The sequence below is a fragment of the Schistocerca nitens genome, chromosome 2 (assembly GCF_023898315.1).
Source record: "Schistocerca nitens isolate TAMUIC-IGC-003100 chromosome 2, iqSchNite1.1, whole genome shotgun sequence".
In the NCBI taxonomy this organism is placed as follows: domain Eukaryota; kingdom Metazoa; phylum Arthropoda; class Insecta; order Orthoptera; family Acrididae; genus Schistocerca; species Schistocerca nitens.
The window spans coordinates 745216642-745236212 of NC_064615.1; the positions used below are offsets into that span (position 1 = coordinate 745216642).

At 39.5% G+C, this 19571-nt stretch overlaps 1 protein-coding gene across 1 annotated transcript in view; it reads right to left on the bottom strand.

Annotated features, from left to right (window-relative positions):
• The window catches only part of LOC126236970 (golgin subfamily B member 1-like), a 535118-nt gene that overhangs the window by 119071 nt on the left and 396476 nt on the right, over nucleotides 1-19571 (bottom strand). The window contains exons 34-37 of the mRNA XM_049946677.1: nucleotides 12540-12746; nucleotides 5973-6125; nucleotides 4953-5129; nucleotides 122-244 (exon numbers count right to left, since the gene is read on the bottom strand). Coding sequence (XP_049802634.1) covers nucleotides 122-244; nucleotides 4953-5129; nucleotides 5973-6125; nucleotides 12540-12746 — 660 coding nt within the window. The remainder of the gene's footprint in view (nucleotides 1-121; nucleotides 245-4952; nucleotides 5130-5972; nucleotides 6126-12539; nucleotides 12747-19571) is intronic.

Sequence of the window (19571 nt, forward strand, 5' to 3'; positions counted from 1 at the left end):
GCAGAATGTGTTCTTAATACGCAACAAAAAAGAAAAAAATGGCCAGTATCTTTGCATTATCAAGCTTTTGGTAAATTACTACTGACATTTTACACTAATAAGAACTATATGTTACACATACTGAAACTGCTTGACTGGCAAAAGTTGGTTCCTCACACGCCCTCATTTCATCCACATCATCCAGTGTCAATTTTCGTTCCAGGTTGTCAATGGATTGTTTAGTTTCAGTTGCCTCTTTCTGCTCCTGGAAGACGTAAATGACAATAAATAAGCTTAAAATACCTGAAAACAAATGTGGTAACATAACACACAGTACTCAACTGAAATGTACAACTCTATACAGGCAACTTTCAAACACATTACACTCAAAAAAATTATATACCACAAAATGGACATGTATTTATACACTTATGACCATTAAAATCACACCACCATGAAGACAACATTCATCAAATGTCAAATTGACACGAAGTGTACTACACGCTTGGATACACAAATGATCAGCATTTCAATGGAACAGAACTAAGTATGTAAGAGTAATGGTGCCATCTATATTCTGTATGTAAGGCTAGATTATGCAGTAGGATACTCCTACATAAAACACATTTGAATGTCGTTTGTTTGTGAGATTATTGTGTTATGCCATAAGCAAAAAAATTGAATGATCAACAGTACATACAGGAATTCAACAGTGGCAGGATCATGACTTACAGAGACAAATGTTCAATAGCATGCTTCTGGGTGCTCTGCCAAGTTGTTGTTGCCATTTTAAGCACAGTATTTCGGCAGCCAATCCAGCCATATTCTTCAGCTGCAGCCGAGTTTTGCTGTTATGCGTACTCACTGCCTGGACTCCAACCAGACTGTGACTACTACTGTTGGTCTTATGTTGCTACTGAGAGCAGAGTTCAATCCCCTATGCTCACTACAACATTTTGATGCTCTTTTGTTTTTCAAAGTTCGCACGGGTATTTCATGAAACAAATTCTCTCAGTGTTTTCCAACTATGGCAGATGTGATGGCTGGCAAGATTTTACTAAACTAACTGTCAAACCCCAAGTGTTATTTAAATTGAAACTGCCGACCTGTTTATTAGATTTTCTGATAGAGGCCTTATTATCCTGTCTCAGAAGCATGGCATTTGTACCACAATACTTGTCTCATCCTATTTCATTTCATGATCAGATTCAAGACAGTGCTCAGCGACAGCCGATTTTGTTTGGTGGTCTTAGTCGGGTAGTTCCTTTCATCTCTCCTCTATTGTTCTGATAGTCTGCCCCACGTAAGACATGCCCATGCCACCATAACATGGAATGCGATACACAGCCAGCTTTTGAAGACTTAGGTCGTCTTCAACATCACAAAGAATACTTTTTTCTTAGTTCAAGGGACGATAATACAGTGGATGCCATGTTTTTGTGGGAGTCTACTGGTCTTACAGGATACTAGCCAGCAAAAGGTAGATAAGTGATTTTTGGATTATCTTCCTCAGTCTCAGTATCAATCTCTTTTTCGGGTGTTTGCGGTTCTGACTGCATCACCCACTTAATTTTATGAGCTGAGTACCCATTCCTTTGGAATACTTCCTACAGATATTCAAATTCGTAGGATTAAATTTAGATAAAAATTTGAGCTGGCAGGCACACACTGACGAGAGTACCTGGTAGGGAAATGCTCTTTGCATTGATATGCACTGGCTCCAGCTGGCTGTTCTTGTACAGCATGTCATTAAGCTATATTGTCTTACTTATGTCTATGTTATGTTGGTTGTCGGTTTGTCCCAACCATGTCTTTTATTGTGTTTGAAGTTGGAACGTAATCTATTATTAGGCATGGTATTGTTTTTTGAGAAACTTGGATAACACAATGTGAATACTAAAGATACAGAAAAAAATCATTCATAATATGTGTACTGTAAATTATAAAGGAACATGTTCCCCCTTATGTAGAAAACTTCAAATATTATACATCCCATCCCTATATATTTACAAGATTATTATCTTTTTTCATGCCAAACAGGAATTATTTGAGGTAAATAATTTTGTTCATTACAGGAAACAAAGAAAACTCTGTGCTTCCTGCCCACACCTGAACCAGTATGACCAGGTACCTCGATACATGGGAATGAAAATTTATAATAAATTAAAAATGAACACATTAATGCAGACGAATTTACGTCCCTTCAAAAGAAAGCTATACAAGCATTGATACTTAAATGTTATTACTCATGGATGAATTTGTGAAGGACGAATTGGTAGAAATATCATTTTAGTGATCATTATTCATTAGTGTAAAAACATCTTAAATGTAAAGAAAATTTTAGCATGTCTCCTGTATGAAAACCATAAGGAATGCAAATGTTTGTCATGAGGTATGTAAACCATAATTCACAGTTCAGTGTTTGTTTAATAACGTACACAGGAGGGCTTTTGAAGGGTTTGGAAAATAGCAGTGAGGTAGTGACAGAACTGAAGTTCGGACGGCACACCACTAATCACCACTGGATATCTCAGCTGCTGACAGCTTTGTTCATGAGAGGTAACAATCAAGGCTAGAGTATGACACACAGCTTCAGTCTGTCAGTAAGTTTCGATCATTTTTCATGTGTCTTTTAACATGGAGATGTCATATGAAGAGCATCTCTTGCAGACCCAGTGACAAACAGTATTCCCTGTGTTGTTCTACACAAGTCCTGGATTGGTGCCATTGTTCTTAATTATTGGAACCATCTTCTGGTGAGAATTTTCTTTAACATTTTCTCCCTGCTGTGGTGAAGTGCAATCAGAGGTTGTAGAGCCCCCAGAATTTTACGAAAGTCTGGAGACACTTGTGTTCCAGGCGTTTCTAACACGCGTTATTTTAAAGCAGGGCGTAAGGATGAGCATGGGATACTGCGCCCATTTATTGTTTGTGCAGGCGAAACTGGAAGGAAGATAGTTTGTCGGGGCTGGCAAGTGTTCAGTGCGACCTGCCAAGAATAAGCAAATACTGCCCGGAAGCTCCGTGGCCGGCTGCAAAGAGTAATGCAGCATTGTACTGTTAAAAAACAAATGTAGAGACTTGAAACAGTGACTGTTTATTTGATGTTGAACTGCTGTTGAGAGTACGTGGACTCGACATGGATAGTCAGCCACGATAAAAGCTTATGTATTAATTGTGTTCAAAAATGTGTAATTAACTGATTCTGGGTGCCCGGTAATGTGTGGGCTTACGTCATAAAGTTTAGTTGTTTTTTTGTAAAAAGTGGAAATAAATATGTTCTGGTGCATTGAAGAATATTCCAAGAGTAGCGTATTTTTTAAATAAGAAGAGAGAGAGCGAGAGAGTGAAAATTTCCCCTTCCTAGCAGTGAAATCTTCGGAGAAGTGTCCGGTGCTACTAGAAGACATCGGCGCTGCAAGAAAGCAGAACCAGCGTTCTTCAACAAGTAAGTCCACGAAAATGCTTAAGCTGTATAGAGAGAGCTTAACATTACACTGGGCCACCACAAGGTAAGGTGAAACAATATTTTAAAAGCAATCAGTAACACAGAAAATATAACTAGTTACCAGCATCTAATTACGTTAAACACATTTTGGATTTCAAGAATGAAGAGTGATCTATGTTCTGCATGACCATCACTTCAGAAAAAGATGCTGATTTTCACAAAGCAATTAGTCTGCTTTAAGGAAAAGTGTCATATTTTAACATAACATGACATCAACACTTGGAAACTCCAGGTAGGAATATCAACAATGTAGGAAAAGATACATTGCCACTTGCGGTAAAGAAGGCACATCAAGTTGCAGACAGGCACGATTAAAAGACTCTTTTATTTGTTCCTGTCTGCAACTTGACATGTCTTCTTTACACTAAGTGGTAATCTATCTTTTTCTACATTGTTGACATCAACACATGTATGACCATTTTTCTGCACACTGGTATTATGACATCTGTTAATACAGATGTGACTTGGGCTCACTTCCAATAACATGGAAGCCACCCTGTTCCAGTTACTACAGCATACAATAACTATAAATGGAAAAAGCTCTTTTGAATGCTCCTTGAAGAGTCACCTCACATGAAACATTTGGCCTGCGCATTTTGCATGTGTTTACAGATGATTTCAAATGTTGCAGACATGTCTTCCTATGTGAATGCCCAAAAGTAGCATGGACAGCATCAGTGACCAAATTCCAGAACAGAAATAGGAATTTTAGCCAACAGTTTCCTACAATTAATTTAGCCAACAGCATGGTCAACACACAACAAATCAAACAAGGTCACTATATTGATGTGTAAAGGTTCTTCAGGTGCTCTGATTGTTCTGAAGACATTCAAATTTCTTGAATGCTACTCATACTGCCAGCCTCAGACCTCTGGTCTGTAAGCATGGATTTTTAAAAATTGGTGCCGCATTCTCTCTGGTGCTGCCAGCTCTATTCTTACTTCACACCTCTGTAGAATATATGTGCATTGTCCTAAAAGATAATGACACGGCACAGTATTGAAAAAAAGCAAGCAAAATATATCAGCAATTCAGTCTGCAAGTCCTCACAGTATGAAGCTTCTGAATATGATGAGCAACTACCTCACAGAAATGGTATGCAATTACTACATCACCTGAAGTTATTCCCAAGATTCATTTAAGCAGTTGCCTCAAATAGCGTACGTACTATTCACTTACTTGTTTAGATAATGATGAGAAAAGAGTTTTTGTAATATATGTAATATTTTTATTGAAATTATTTTAATTCAACTGAAATTAAAGAAAAGTATACCAACTTGCTGAGAGGGCGTGGGTTTGTAAATAGTTCTAAAAACCTAAACAGTAAAATACCACATTTGCACTAAAGTAATTCGCCATGGAAACTGAATATGAGCTACAAAGTGTTAAAATGCTAAAAATTATACATCCATTGAAAATAATGTTGTCAACATAATGAGATTAATGATATTCTGTGCTAACAAACCTTAACAGACTGTGGTCGTTGTATAAGCTTTTCAGACTCATAATCCTTTACTTGCTTATGAAGTTCTGCCAACTGTTGCATGAGGCTATCTATTTCAGCATTCTTTTCACACAAAACAGAATTTAACAATTCTGGCATAGATGTACTCATTTCTGTGCACTGTTGTGACAATGATACCTAAGCAACAAACATAAGGAAAGTTGGTTAGCAACACAGTGATAAAAAAGAACAGAAATTATAATTTTTTAGTATTTACAAAAAAGATATGAGAAAACTGATATAAACTGAAATTTATATGAAATATTCAGTTTTTTCAATATTAAGTGAACTTCTGGGTCCCTACTGAGCAATATTTACGCAAAAATCAAACCTGTCTATACAGTTGTAATTCTGCCAGTACCTGTCAGCTTAAACTTTGCACAACTACACCTACATACCTCACTGGACAAGTACTTTTGGGAGAAAGAGTTACACGGGGAAATGACCAGGGTGCAGTCCACATACTGTTGCCAGAACAAAAGCTCTGGAAAAACCAAGAGTTTAGGTCATGGTGTTCCTTAATTTCTCCAGCGCATTTACAGTGGCTTCAACAGAGAATAGATTGCACTTGGCATATAATTGTATGTGTGTGTGTGTGTGTGTGTGTGTGTGTGTGTGTGTGTGGGAGGGGGGGGAGAAGGGGGGAGGGGGGGTGCAAGAACTTAAGAACTTGCAAATGGGAACAAAAATGTATATTTACTATAATTATGATCTAATTATAAAATCTCAATGAGAGTGATTTTAAGCAGCTTTGATTTTGCATCTTAAATTTTAAGTAACTTTAACTTTCTATGTACCAATTCTTTTTTTTTCCCCCTAGAACCCTCAGCAATATAAGATTTTACCAGTATGGCATTGGTATCAACTGCTTCCTTCTTTAGAATCACTAATGAGAATTCTTGACAGTCATATTGTCCATGTTCAATAATAGTATTAATAACAAGAATGATTGAGATAAACTGAGAATGTTTACAACTGTACCTGTAACTGTTGCTTCTCTTGGAGAAGTTTTTCAGTTTGTACTTGAAGACTCAGAAACTCTTCATGCTCACTCGAAAATTTTTTCATCCATTCTGTCTCCTGTAGTGACATAGCCTCTCTCATATTTTCAAGAGTAGTTTTCAAATCCTTCACCTTTAATGGAAAGAAAACAAAAAGAAAAGATATAGTTGGTGATTTACAAAATATGTATTTCATTATAATATATCAATAATTCTTAATAAACTCTCAAGTACATGTGCACAAAATAAAGCAAATTATACTGCAATTCTGGTACTAAGTGTTAGTTGAAACTGAATGATTGGACCAAATATATTTCCACAGCTACATGAAATAAGATAGTCATATTACTGACTGCACTGATTCTAGTTTCATTTGCGAAATTACTTTTTCTGGTTATCACTTCAAGTTCTGTTAACAATAATTTACTGGCATGAAATTCAAATGAAAAAACAGCTGAAATTTTCTGCTGTTACCCTCATTAATTTTGTTACTGTGAATTTGATTTATTTCTTATCAAATAACAACCTGTGTGCATCTACATGTTTACAATTTATAAAGTATGGTTTACCAAACAAAGGTACCGTGTGTTAGTGATTCTGTTAAAACCAGTCAAAAACTTCACAAAATACATTTGTTTAACCCTAGCAATACAAACAGAGGGCAGGGTTTTGGTTAGTACTTTATGCGCACATTTTGTAAATATTGTAATCTAATTATGTACTTTATATTCTTAAATGCTGAAGAAAGTATTTGTTATTTTAAGCAAGCACTTCTACTAGATACTGTAAATGTTATAACTTTTTCAGTTAAATTTACTCCAAAAGTTGAAGTATAATTGATGTGTAGTAATTATTTATATATATATATATATATATATATATATATATATATATATATATATATATATATATATATATATATAAAAAGAAAGATGATGAGACTTACCAAACAAAAGCGCTGGCAGGTCGATAGACACACAAACAAACACAAATATACACACAAAATTCAAGCTTTCGCAACAAACTGTTGCCTCATCAGGAAAGAGGGAAGGAGAGGGAAAGACGAAAGGATGTAGGTTTTAAGGGAGAGGGTAAGGAGTCATTCCAATCCCGGGAGCGGAAAGACTTACCTTAGGGGGAAAAAAGGACAGGTATACACTCGCACACACACACATATCCATCCACACATACAGACACAAGCAGACATATTTAAATATGTCTGCTTGTGTCTGTATGTGTGGATGGATATGTGTGTGTGTGCGAGTGTATACCTGTCCTTTTTTCCCCCTAAGGTAAGTCTTTCCGCTCCCGGGATTGGAATGACTCCTTACCCTCTCCCTTAAAACCTACATCCTTTCGTCTTTCCCTCTCCTTCCCTCTTTCCTGATGAGGCAACAGTTTGTTGCGAAAGCTTGAATTTTGTGTGTATATTTGTGTTTGTTTGTGTGTCTATCGACCTGCCAGCGCTTTTGTTTGGTAAGTCTCATCATCTTTCTTTTTAGATATATTTTTTCCACGTGGAATGTTTCCCTCTGTTATATATATATATATATATATATATATATATATATATATATATATATATATATATTTATTTGTGCCGCTAATAAAGTATGCCATATATGGAAGTGAAACGTGGACGAAGAATAGTTTGGACAAGAAGAGAATAGAAGCTTTCAAAATGTGGTGCTACAGAAGAATGCTGAAGATTAGATGGGTAGATCACATAACCAATGAGGAGGTATTGAATAGAATTTGGGAGAAGATGAGTTTGTGGCACAACTTGACTAGAAGAAGGGATCAGTTGGTAGGACATGTTCTGAGGCATCAAGGGATCACCAATTTAGTATTGGAGGACAATGTGGAGGGTGAAAATCGTAGAGGGAGACCAAGGGGTGAATACACTAAGCAGATTCAGAAGGTTGTAGGTTGCAGTAGTTACTCAGAGATGAAGAAGCTTGCACAGGATAGAGTAGCATGGAGAGCTGCATCAAACCAGTCTCTGGACTGAAGACCAAAACAACAATAAAGTATGCCCCCCTCCCCTTCCCGGTACATAACATTACTGAAAATGTGTTAGTTTTGCAAAGACAGCTAAGACAGTACTTAAAGATACGAGGGTCGCTCCAAAAGAAATGCAGACTACTTTTTTAAAAATCGATCTTTTATTCTACATGTTTGAAAGTTTTACAGTGTGTAGATACATCCTTTAAGAACAATATTTTCACTTCTCCACATAATTTCCACCCCTTTCAACTACCTTACGTCATCTTAGAACCAGCACCTGTATACCTGCATGGTAAAATTCTGGAACAACCTGTGGGAGCCACTGTTTGGCAGCATGCACAAGGGAGTCATCATCTTCAAACTTTGTTCCACGAAGAGAGTCTTTCAGTTTCCCAAAGAGATGATAGTCACATGGAGCCAGGTCAGGACTGTAAGGTGGGTGTTTCAGTGTTGTCCATCGGAGTTTTGTGATCGCTTCCATGATTTTTTGACTGACTTGTGGCCATGCATTGTCGTGCAACAACAAAACATCCTGCTTTTGCTGATGTGGTCGAAAACAACTCAGTCGAGCTTGAAGTTTCTTCAGTGTCGTCACATATGCATCAGAATTTATGGTGGTTCCACTTGGCATGATGTCCACAAGCAAGAGTCCTTCAGCATCGAAAAACACCGTAGCCATAACTTTTCCAGCAGAAGGTGTGGTTTTGAATTTTTTTTTCTTGGGTGAATTTGCATGATGCCACTCCACTGATTGCCTCTTCGTCTCTGGCAAAAAATGATGCAGCCATGATTCATCACCTGTCACAATTCTTCCAAGAAATTCTTCTCCACCATTCTTGTACTGTTCCAAAAGTACGCTGCATACCGTTTTTGTTGTTTCTTTGTGAGCCACTGTCAACATCCTGGGAACCCATCTGGCACAAACCTTTTTTAACGCCAACACTTTCAGTATTCCGCAAACACTTCCTTCCCCTATCCCAACGTAACGTGACAATTCGTTCACTGTGATGCGTCTGTCAGCAGTCACCAGTTCGTTAACTCTCTGCACATTGTCTGGAGTGTGTGCAGTATGAAGCCTGCCGCTGCGAGGACAATTCTCAATATTGCTGTGCCCGCTTTCATCACGTAACCAGCTTGCCCACCGACTAACTGTACTGCGATTGACAGCAGCATCTCCATACACCTTTTTCAGCCTCTTGTGGATGTTTCCCACTGTTTCGTTTTCACAGCACAGGAGTTCTCTGACAGCACGTTGCTTCTGACGAACGTCAAGTGTAACAGTCATCTTGAAGACATGATGTGACAGCGCCACTCACAAGGACAGGTTGAACTAAGTTTGAAAACAAGCAGGAAGGATGTATCTACACACTGCATAACTTTCACACATGCAGAATGAAAACTGTATTTTTACAAAAATAGTGTGCATTTCTTTTGGAGTGACCCTCTTATTTCCAGGCTCTTGTACCCTACTTTAAAAATATGGTTCTTAATAAAAGTTAAAAACAAAAGAATACGTTATAGAAAAGGCATTGTTATTGCTAGGGTTAAATTAGATAATTTACAAATAAAGGAGAAAACTCTCCAAATAGCAGAGCGCGCACACGCACACACACACACACACACACACACACACACACACACACACACACACACACACACACAGCTAAATTGTGCCAGCTGAACACACAATGCCGGGACTGCAGTTCAGCAGGTTGACTGCCTTGAAAGATTGCTTCAGGTGAGGTGGGTAGCAGCAGACAGGAGGTGAGAAGTGGGATGAGTAGTTGAAGAAGGGTGGCTGATGCTCACAGGGAGGCAGCAGGTGTGCTAGACAGGAACATAGGAGGGACAGGCCACAGATGCAGGGGTATGGACTAATTCCAACCTTCAACCTTGCCTCTCCTATTCAATTTCAATATCCAAGCCTGATCCTCACTCTCTACGGTGTAGCCACTGCCTGGCTACCTTCCAGGAATTCCTATTCTTTACCTCCAACTTGGCCTTACCATCCTCCTGCAGGCTGCTTCCAAGCACACAAATCTCTCAACAGAAGAAAGAACAGCCATTTGAAAACTCAATGTCTGATTCCCCCACCTACAAGCTCTACTGTAGTGATTCCACCACAGACATCCAAGATGACCTCCAATTCCTACTCAAAGCCTTCAGTCCATTCCAGAATCTTGCCTCTGAATCCATATCCCCCAACACCAACCTCCTACATGCTTCCCCAACTCCATAAACTTGGACACTCCCATTATAGCTGGTTATTGTGCTCCTACTGAAAGAATATCCACTCTTGTTGACCAGCACCTCCTACCAATCGCCCTAAACCTAGGCTTTTGTATCAAAGATACTAACCACTTCCTTCATGGACTGCACCATCCCTATCCTTTTACCTCCCGGATCCCTAATCATCACTGCTGATACTACCTCCAACATCCCTCATGACAACAGCCTTGCCACTGTCAAACACTACCCCTCCCAACATCCTTTTGATTCCACCCTCCTCATACTGTATATATCTAACCAATTACATCTTCACACCAAATATATCTCCTTTGAGTGGAAGCTATGTAAACAAATTCACAACACAGCCCAGAGTACCGAGAGGTCACAGCCCTATGCTAAACTGTTTTTGAGCCATTTAGAGGAAACTTCCTTAGCCTCCCAAATCCCATATCTGCTTCAAATTAACTGAAATTTTCATGATCAGGACCCAGGGCCAACACACCCTATCCTCATTCCTCCACAACCTCAACACCTTATCTCCCATTCGCATCACCTTGTCCTCCTCAACCAAATGCGGCACCTTCCTGGTTCTTGACCTCCAATTTTCTGATGTTCCTTCCACACCTCTACCCACATTAAGCTCACTAACCACCAATAGTACCTGCATTTTGACAGCTGTCATCCTTTTTCACACTAAAACATCAGTTTCATATATCCCGGCAAGTGATGAGAATTCCCTTGCCTGTATGCTGCATGTATCACAAAGACCTTCACAGACAGGTACTATCCCCATGAACAGATTTCCTGGGCCATATTATCCTTATACCCCCCACAGTACCAGATGCAAAGCAGCAGCTCCTTCATCACCCAATATCATCCTGGAACTGCAGCAACTCTGCCAAGTCCTTTACCATACCTTTGATTATACATCATCCCACCTGGAAATAAAGGCCAACCTACTCACGATCCTTCCCAACACCTCCTAAAGTGGTATTGTCCACTCATCCACCTATACAACATCCTGATCCATCCCTATATTACTCCAACATCCAACGCCTTCCCACAGGGGTCATATCCCTGTGGAAGACCCTTGTGTGAGACCTGCCTAATTACCCACCCAACACATCTTACTTCAGGCCTGTCACAAGCTTATCCTGTTCATTACAGGAAGGGTTATCTTCAAAAGCATTCATGAGATATACCAACTCTGCTGCAATTTCTGCTTAGCAATTTATGTGGGTATGACCACTAACCATCTATCCACCAGAATGAATGGCCACTGCCAAATTGTGGCCAAAACCAGAATTGACAACCCAATGGCAGAACATGTTGCTGAGCACAACATTCTCGAATGCAATGGTTGCTTTACACTTGTGCCATCTGGATTCTTCTCCCCAGCACCGGCTTCTGAACTACACAGATGACAGTTATCCTTGCAACACATCCTTCACTCCCAAAAACTTCCTGGCCTCAGTTTCTGCTAACCCATTGCAACCCTCTGCCCAATAATCCTGTCGCCTCTTCCCAATCCACACCTCCACGTCACTCTCATTGTGTGCACATGAAATCAGTGACTCCAGTGCTCATCTGCTGCATTCCTAAACCGCGCACTTGATGCCTCTCCCTCCCACATTCCTATCCTGCACAATGGTGCCTCCCTGGAGCCATCAGCTACTCTTTGCCAACATCTCCTCTTGCTTCCCATCTACTTTCTCCCCCCCCCCCCCCCCACTTCAATCTACCAGCTAAGTCCTCATTCTTTCTTGTGTGTCCATTGATGACTGATGACTCAACACTACGCTGACTTGCCTCCTTTACGCCTAAATTATTTACATTCTGCCAGAATTTACCTTGCCATATTATCAGAAACTAGAGATTTCCTCATCAGCCAGTACATTCCACCATTCAAACAGCTGAGGAAAAAAGAATTTCCATACCTTAATGAAATAAACTGCAAAACAGTTTTCAAAAAATGTACGAAATAAATTGTAAATAATACTAACACTGAACACAAACATCTGTCACATAAATAGGCATTGTGGTTTGGAAAATCACCTAATAAAAGATACTGACATTTGTGCAGTCACCTTTCTTTTTTAAAGAAGGCATTTTTTTCTAGTCACAAACACTGTTCAAAAAGGTAGTTGAGTTGGTTGTGACACAGGCAGCAGCACTACACTCAATAAATACCTTGGTGTCACAGAAAGGAAAGAATGCATGTGCATGTACACACACACACACACACACACACACACACACACACACACACACAAGTACAAAATTAAAAACATGAAATCATGGTGCAGCATACCTCACTATCTTTTTCATCCACTGTTTCTCTAAGACTTCTCAAATTTTGTTCCATATCATATATTTTGGACTGAAGCTCAATGCTTGCTTGCTTCTGTATATTTTTTACTGTTCTCCGATGTTCATCTCTCTGAGACTCTAATGATGATATTTTTACAAGCTGCTGCTCAACTTTCTCCTGTAGCAAATCTCTCTCTGCAGTAATTTCCTACAGAGAAAGTAGACAGTCATATTAAAGAGAAGGGTTATAAGACAATTTAACTTTATGATAAAAAGACTTATGCATCCAAAAACGAATAGTAGAAATGAAGTTGCAAATGATAATGACTATGTGCAATTATTATAAAATCACATCAAATGGGTAGTGGCGCTAACTGCACATATGCTTGCACATAATACACATTTTTCAATCTGCAATAATGTCTTGTTGAACATACGAGGGTTGTTTTTTAAGTAAGGGCCGTTTTTATTTTTAAAAAAAGACACAAATACTTTTGTAAAAAAACTTTTATATTCTGATTCTACACACTTTTACCTATTTTTCTACATAGTTGCCTTGTTCATTTAAGCACTTGTCATACCGTACAACTAAGTTTTTAATTCCCTCTTCAATGAATTCGGCCGCCTGCTCCGACAGCCAAGAGTTCACGGCCGATTTCACTTCATCGTCGTCATTGTAGCGCTCCCCGCCAAGATGGTGTTTCAAGTACCGGAAAAGGTGAAAATCGCTAGGAGCAAGGTCGGGGCTGTATGGTGCATGGTTCAAAACTTCCCATCCAAAAGAATCAATCAAATCCAGAGTCTTTTGAGAGGTGTGAGGCCTAGCGTTACCGTGCAGGAGCAAAACTCCTTTCGTCAGCAAGCCGCGCCTTTTGTTTTTGAATTGCTCTGCGGAGCTTCTTTACAGTTGCACGGTAGGCATCTGAGTTGATTGTCGTTCCTCGTGGCATAAAGTCCACTGGCAAAACACCGCACCGGTCCCAGAACACAGTTGCCATAATCTTGCGCTTTGACAGCGTCTGTTTGGCTTTGACCTTGACGGGTGAGGTTGTGTGTCGCCATTCCATCGATTGTCGCTTGCTTTCGGGAGTGATATGGGATACCCATGTTTCATCTCCAGTGACAATTTGACTCAACATGTCATCCCGTTCTTCCTCGTAATGAATCAAAAAGTCCAATGAAGTGGCAAATCTCTTCCTTTTGTGGTCCTCTGGGTACCCACCGAGAACACAGTTTCTTAAGGTTTAGTTTTTCAGACACAATTTTGTACAAAACCGATCTTGAAACTTGTGGAAATTACAAAGAAAGAGTGGAAATTGTGAATCTTCTGTCCACACGAATCTTTGTTTCGACTGCAGCCACCAAATCATCAGTGATCACAGAGGGACGACCTGAGCGTTCTTCGTCATGGACGTTTTGACGGCAATTTTTAAACTCTCTAACCCATTGACGCACTTTACCTTCACTCATTGCATTCAAGCCATAAACTTCTGTTAACTGACGATGAATTTCTGCAGCTGATAGGCTTCTCGCGGTCAAAAAACGTATTACTGACCGTGTCTCACACGCGGCGGGCGATTCAATAATCGTAAACATTATAAAGTAGCACAGCGATGCGTACACGTCAGCTATAGAGCTGCAACTTGCATCAGTGTGAACGGGAAGAATGCTGGCAAGTGGGGCGGTGGCTTGTTGCTGCGTCCGCGCGAACTACGGCACTATACACGCGAACGGCCCTTACTTAAAAAACAACCCTCGTATAAAACTTAGAAACAAGATAATGAGTGTTACTAGAACATGTGTTGTTGCTGAAATGGGTAATAACTGAGACCAGTAAATTTTGTTCACATTTTGTCACAGTGTGTCTAAACTATTGAAAACTTCTCAATTGCTTTAAAAGTGATGTCCCCCCCCCTCTCCCCCTTTTCCCTTGCCACTCACATGATGGCAAAGTGGTACTTGGCAACAAATCACAAAATGATTAAAGGGATGCCAAAAACTACAAGGTGAACCAGAACTCCGTTGACAAACATTCAGTGATACCTTCTGGGTATTTTAGTATAAGTAAGCCAGGGTCTCCTGCAGTTCATTAAAGAGTTACTGCTTTGCATTTGGTTCTTGCCTCACTCAACTTTGTATCTGTACTGTGCTGAAAGTACTGCATGATGGTGCAAATGTTTACAATACGTGCTCTGTGCCTTGTTTCCATTCACTCACAGTACCCACTGTCGACAACAGTAATACCCATTTCAGTCTTTGCCTTCATGCTTGCATTCAGTACTGCTCGATTCTGTCTTTGGTTTATTTTCTTCAGCAGTGTTAGTCGTAGGTTAACAGTCATATACAGCTGTATCGATGAGTTTACTGATGAAGAGTTGGTCTATATGCACCTCGTGTATGGGTTCACTGAATTTAGTGGAAGAGAGGCACGATGCCACTACGCTAAGCTGTTCCTGCAACGATGTCACCCACACCACAGTACAGTGTTTCATCTGATTGTTGTTGCATTACTTTGTGTTGCACAACATACTTTTGTTATTGCACATTACAGGCTTCTTCAATGTTGTGACAGTATTTTCACAGAAACAAGGGTTACTACAGTAACAAATTGAACAAATCATTATTACATTATTACTCTGTCACTAGATGCTGGACTCCACAGGTCCTTATACCAAAACCTCACAAGATATCTAAAGGTTTGGCAGTGGAGTATTAGAAAACCTCAAAATTAAACAAGATGATTGTGAGGAAAGCATAACAGCTGCTTCAAACTAAGGACTTTGGCGAGTAACTAAAAAATAACTATTCTATTATTTATTATGCCCACAATTTAACAAAAGTAGATAAACATTCTATCCCATAACATTATATCCATTTTTACTGATCTCCCTTGTATTATTATTGTCACTTGCTACCAAATCAGTCTCCATCTTTTGGATATAGTCCATCTATTTAGCTGATTGATACATTCCTTTACCTCGTCATTTCACATTTCTTTCACTTTGTATCTCAACACAATTGTCAGTCTTGTCACATTTTGGTATTCTGGCACTGTAACTCATTTCTGTACATAATTCTCACACATAGAGGACTATTTGCATTGTTTACTAAATACTATTCAATCCATTAATTTTCATCGGCCAGCTGTCCAGTGACCATGTGTAACTATAGATTTTGCTCATCAATAATTAGCAGTAACTAATGAACTAAAATCAGTCTTGTATGACTAGTCCTCAGTTATTCATGTAAGCATAAACAACAGTCATATACAGAAGACCAGTTAATAATGAACAGAACCAAGAGCATAGCTGCAAGCTATGCCAGTCCAATGCTTTGCTTTAGTCACTTGTGGGCACTACTCATCACTCATACAAGAAGTGGCTATTCATTGTCTTCAACCACCTCCCACATGAAAGATTTGATGTTACTGCAATGCTTAGACTACTGGGAAAACTTTGTCCTTCAACTTGTTCTATAAAAAGTAAGTGGAGTACTGGGTGCAGATCAATGAATAAAGTGGCAAAAGGTAGTCATGAAACAAGAAAATTTATATCCTAGAAAAAAAATTATACATAATGTATTCATCCTTTGATCAGCCATATGTGCAGTTATGCTATGTTGCTGTTTACTTCTGCATCTCAGTCTTCTTACACTTGAGCTTGTGGTGATTTTGCAGAATGACAAGTTCTATTTCTAGCTTCTTAGGCCAACAAAATATGTTTGTGGAAACTGAATAAGCAGTTTAGATATTTGTTAAATGTTTGAAGTATGTGCAGAAGGATGCAAAACGGAGTCATTTCAGCACATCGACAAGGGGTGGAGGAGAATGTGTGTCTCCACATGCCATGGAGGACCACTTCTGCTTTGGATCGTGATTTGGGTACCTTGGAAGTCATGGAGAAAGGGAGTGATTAAGAATGTAAATGCCCAAACAAATGGAGAATACACGAGAACTGTCATTTAATGATTATGCTACCTTTGCATGGTCAAAATACTGCGGCTCTTTAAAATTCGCTCAGCGAGGGCCAATTCCAATAGTGACTAATTGATGTTATAGTCATAAGATATTATGTTTTTTCGTTTTGTTGAGTGCACAATTTTACATTTCTACACATTTGGAGCAAGTAGCCAATCCCTACACTAAGTTGAAATTTTATCAAGATCTGACTGACTATTTAAATTGCAGATTCTCTCAGATAGTACTTCATTATAGATAACTGCACCATCTGTAAAAAGCCTGATTTCACTATTAATATTGTCTGCAAGGTCATTAATATACAACTTGAACAACAAGGGTCACAACACAGATCCGTGGGGTACACCTGAAGTTACTTCTACATCTTGACGATGACTCTACATCCACGATAACAGGCTTTGTCCTCCCTGCCAAAAAGTCCTCAATCCAGTCACAAATTTCACTTGATACCCAATGAGCATACTTTTGACAATAAGCATATTTGCCACAGTGAGTCAAGTGCTTTTCAGAAATCAATAAACACTATATCTACCTGATTGCCTTGATCCAAAGCTTTCAGTATGTCATGTTGGGAAAGCACGAATTGGGTTTAAGATGAGCGATGTTTTCAAAAACCATGCTGGTTGGCATTGAGGAGGTCATTCTGTTCAAGATATCTCATTATGTTTTAGCTTAAAATATGTTCTAAATTTTTACAACAAAAAGATGTAAAGGACATTGGATGGTAGTTCTGTGGATCACTTCTAGATGAGGATGACCTGTGCTTTTTTCCAAGAACTGGGCACGGTTTTTTGTCCGAGGACTCTGCGATAGATTTTAGTGAGAAGAGGGGCTAACTCAGCTGCAAATTCAGTATAAAATCTGACAGGGATTCCACCGGGGCCTGGAGTTTTGTTCAATTTTAACAATTTCAACTGTTCCTCAACACCACTGACACTTAATACTTATTTCATTCATTTTTCAGTGGTACGAGGCTTAAATTGGGGCAATTCTCCTGGGTTTTCTTTGGTAAAGGAACAGTTAAAGACAGAGTTATGAATTTAAACTTTTGCTTTGTTACCCTCAATTTCAGTTCCCGTATCATTCGTTAGGGACAAGACACTAACTTTGGTGCCACTAACAGCCTTTATGTATAACCAGAATTTATTTGGATTTTGTGAAAAGTCATTTGACAATATTCTGCTACACTAGTCACTGAAGGCATCACCCATTGCTCTCCTGACAGCCAAATGTGTTTCATTCAGCATCTCTCTATCTATAGCTCTACGCTTTGTTTTACACCTGTTATGCAGTAATCTCTGTTTCTTTAGAAGTTTCTTTACAGTGACTGTATACCGTGGTGGTTCCCTCCCATTATGAACTGTTCTACTGGGTAAATATCTATCCAGTGCTTGGTCAACTATTCTTTTAAACCTGAGCCAGAGGTCCTCTACATGTTCCTGACCTGTGCTGGAAGATTCAAGTTCCTCACTGCATTATGACATTACTGATTTTTATTTAGTTTACTGAACATATATATCTTTCTGCTTGTTTTAGTTGTCCTTTGTACTTTGGTAATCATTGTTGCCACAACTGCATCAAGACACTGATACCAGTTTCGATGTGAACATCCTCAGACAGGTCAGGTCTATTTGTTGCCATTAGATCCAATATATTTCCATCATACGTGGGGCTCCTAACTATCTGTTCTAGGTAGTTTTCAGGGAAGGTATTTAGCAATGTTTCACACGATATTTTATCTCGCCCACAACTAATAAAACTTTAATTTTATCAATTGCTTGTTTGATATTTGAAGTCTCCCCCAGTGATTACAGTATGATTGGGGAACTTACATACAAGTGAACTGAGTTTTTCTGTAAAGTTTTCGGTCACACCAGGAGATGAGTCTGGTGGGTGATAGAAAGATCCAATTATCATTTTATGCCCAACCCTGGTACTGAGTGCTGCCCAAACAATCTCACACGCAGCTTCAATTTCTATTTCCATGGATTTGAGTTTCCTGTCTACTGCAACGAGTATACCACCTGCATTTCTTATTTGCCTATCCTTTCAATATACACCTTCCCCCAAAAATCTCACTGCTATCAATTTCAGGTTTCAAACAGCTTTTTGAAGCTAATATTATGTGAGTTTCACAGCTTTTCATGAGCACTTCAAACACTGGCACTTTGTTGTGAATGCTTTGGCAGTTTGCCATTAGGATTTTAATACTCTCACTTGTGGAAGGCATTTCTTTCGATCTTACACTGATCTTTCTGGGTTTCCTAAAGCTGTAATTATCTGGATTGGATGGAGAGTTGCCCCACACACAGTCAGCTGCCTCAGTAGCAGGCTCCGATGTTCAGTGCACAGTTCTGGGGACAATGCTGCAAATTTTGAGCTTTGTTGAAACTCCATGCACAGGGCTGATCTCAACCTTCTCTGCAGTCGCTGCAATGACCCTGACAGTCGCTGGAATGATGCAAGAATGAACTTGGAGCCCAGACGACAGGCATCATTTGTTCCAATATGTGCCACAATCTGCAGTTGGTTGTACCCTGTTCCCTCTATGGTTGCTGGAATAGCCTCTTCAACATGTTGAATGCTTTGGCAGCCATTTCCCTAACACACACACCATAATTCGCCACATGTTTGAACTGCCGATGATTAATAGACTCCCCCTACCATTTTGTGTTTGCCTCCTCTTGACATTGGACAAAACAGGTTTCCCCACAACACGTGGAGTGAGTCCCACTGGGTCAGTTCCAATTTCAGTGAAAGACAGCACCTCAAACTTGTTGGTTAGGGGATCAGTACAACACCCTGGTCCCTGTTCACCCTGTACAGGATGCCTAGATTTACCATTCACATGCCACTCACAGTCGAGTGGATGGGTAATGACAGATCCCGTAGTTTCTGCAGAGGAGACAGGATCCACAGGTCTTCCAACACACCTATTCGCAGCAGCTGTCAATCGTTTCACAGTAGCCAGAGTGATTTTGAGCTGCTTACAAAGGTCAACGCAACTCACCCCAGGTTTAAGAATAGCATTCACAGTTGTGCTACATTTTGGCAGGT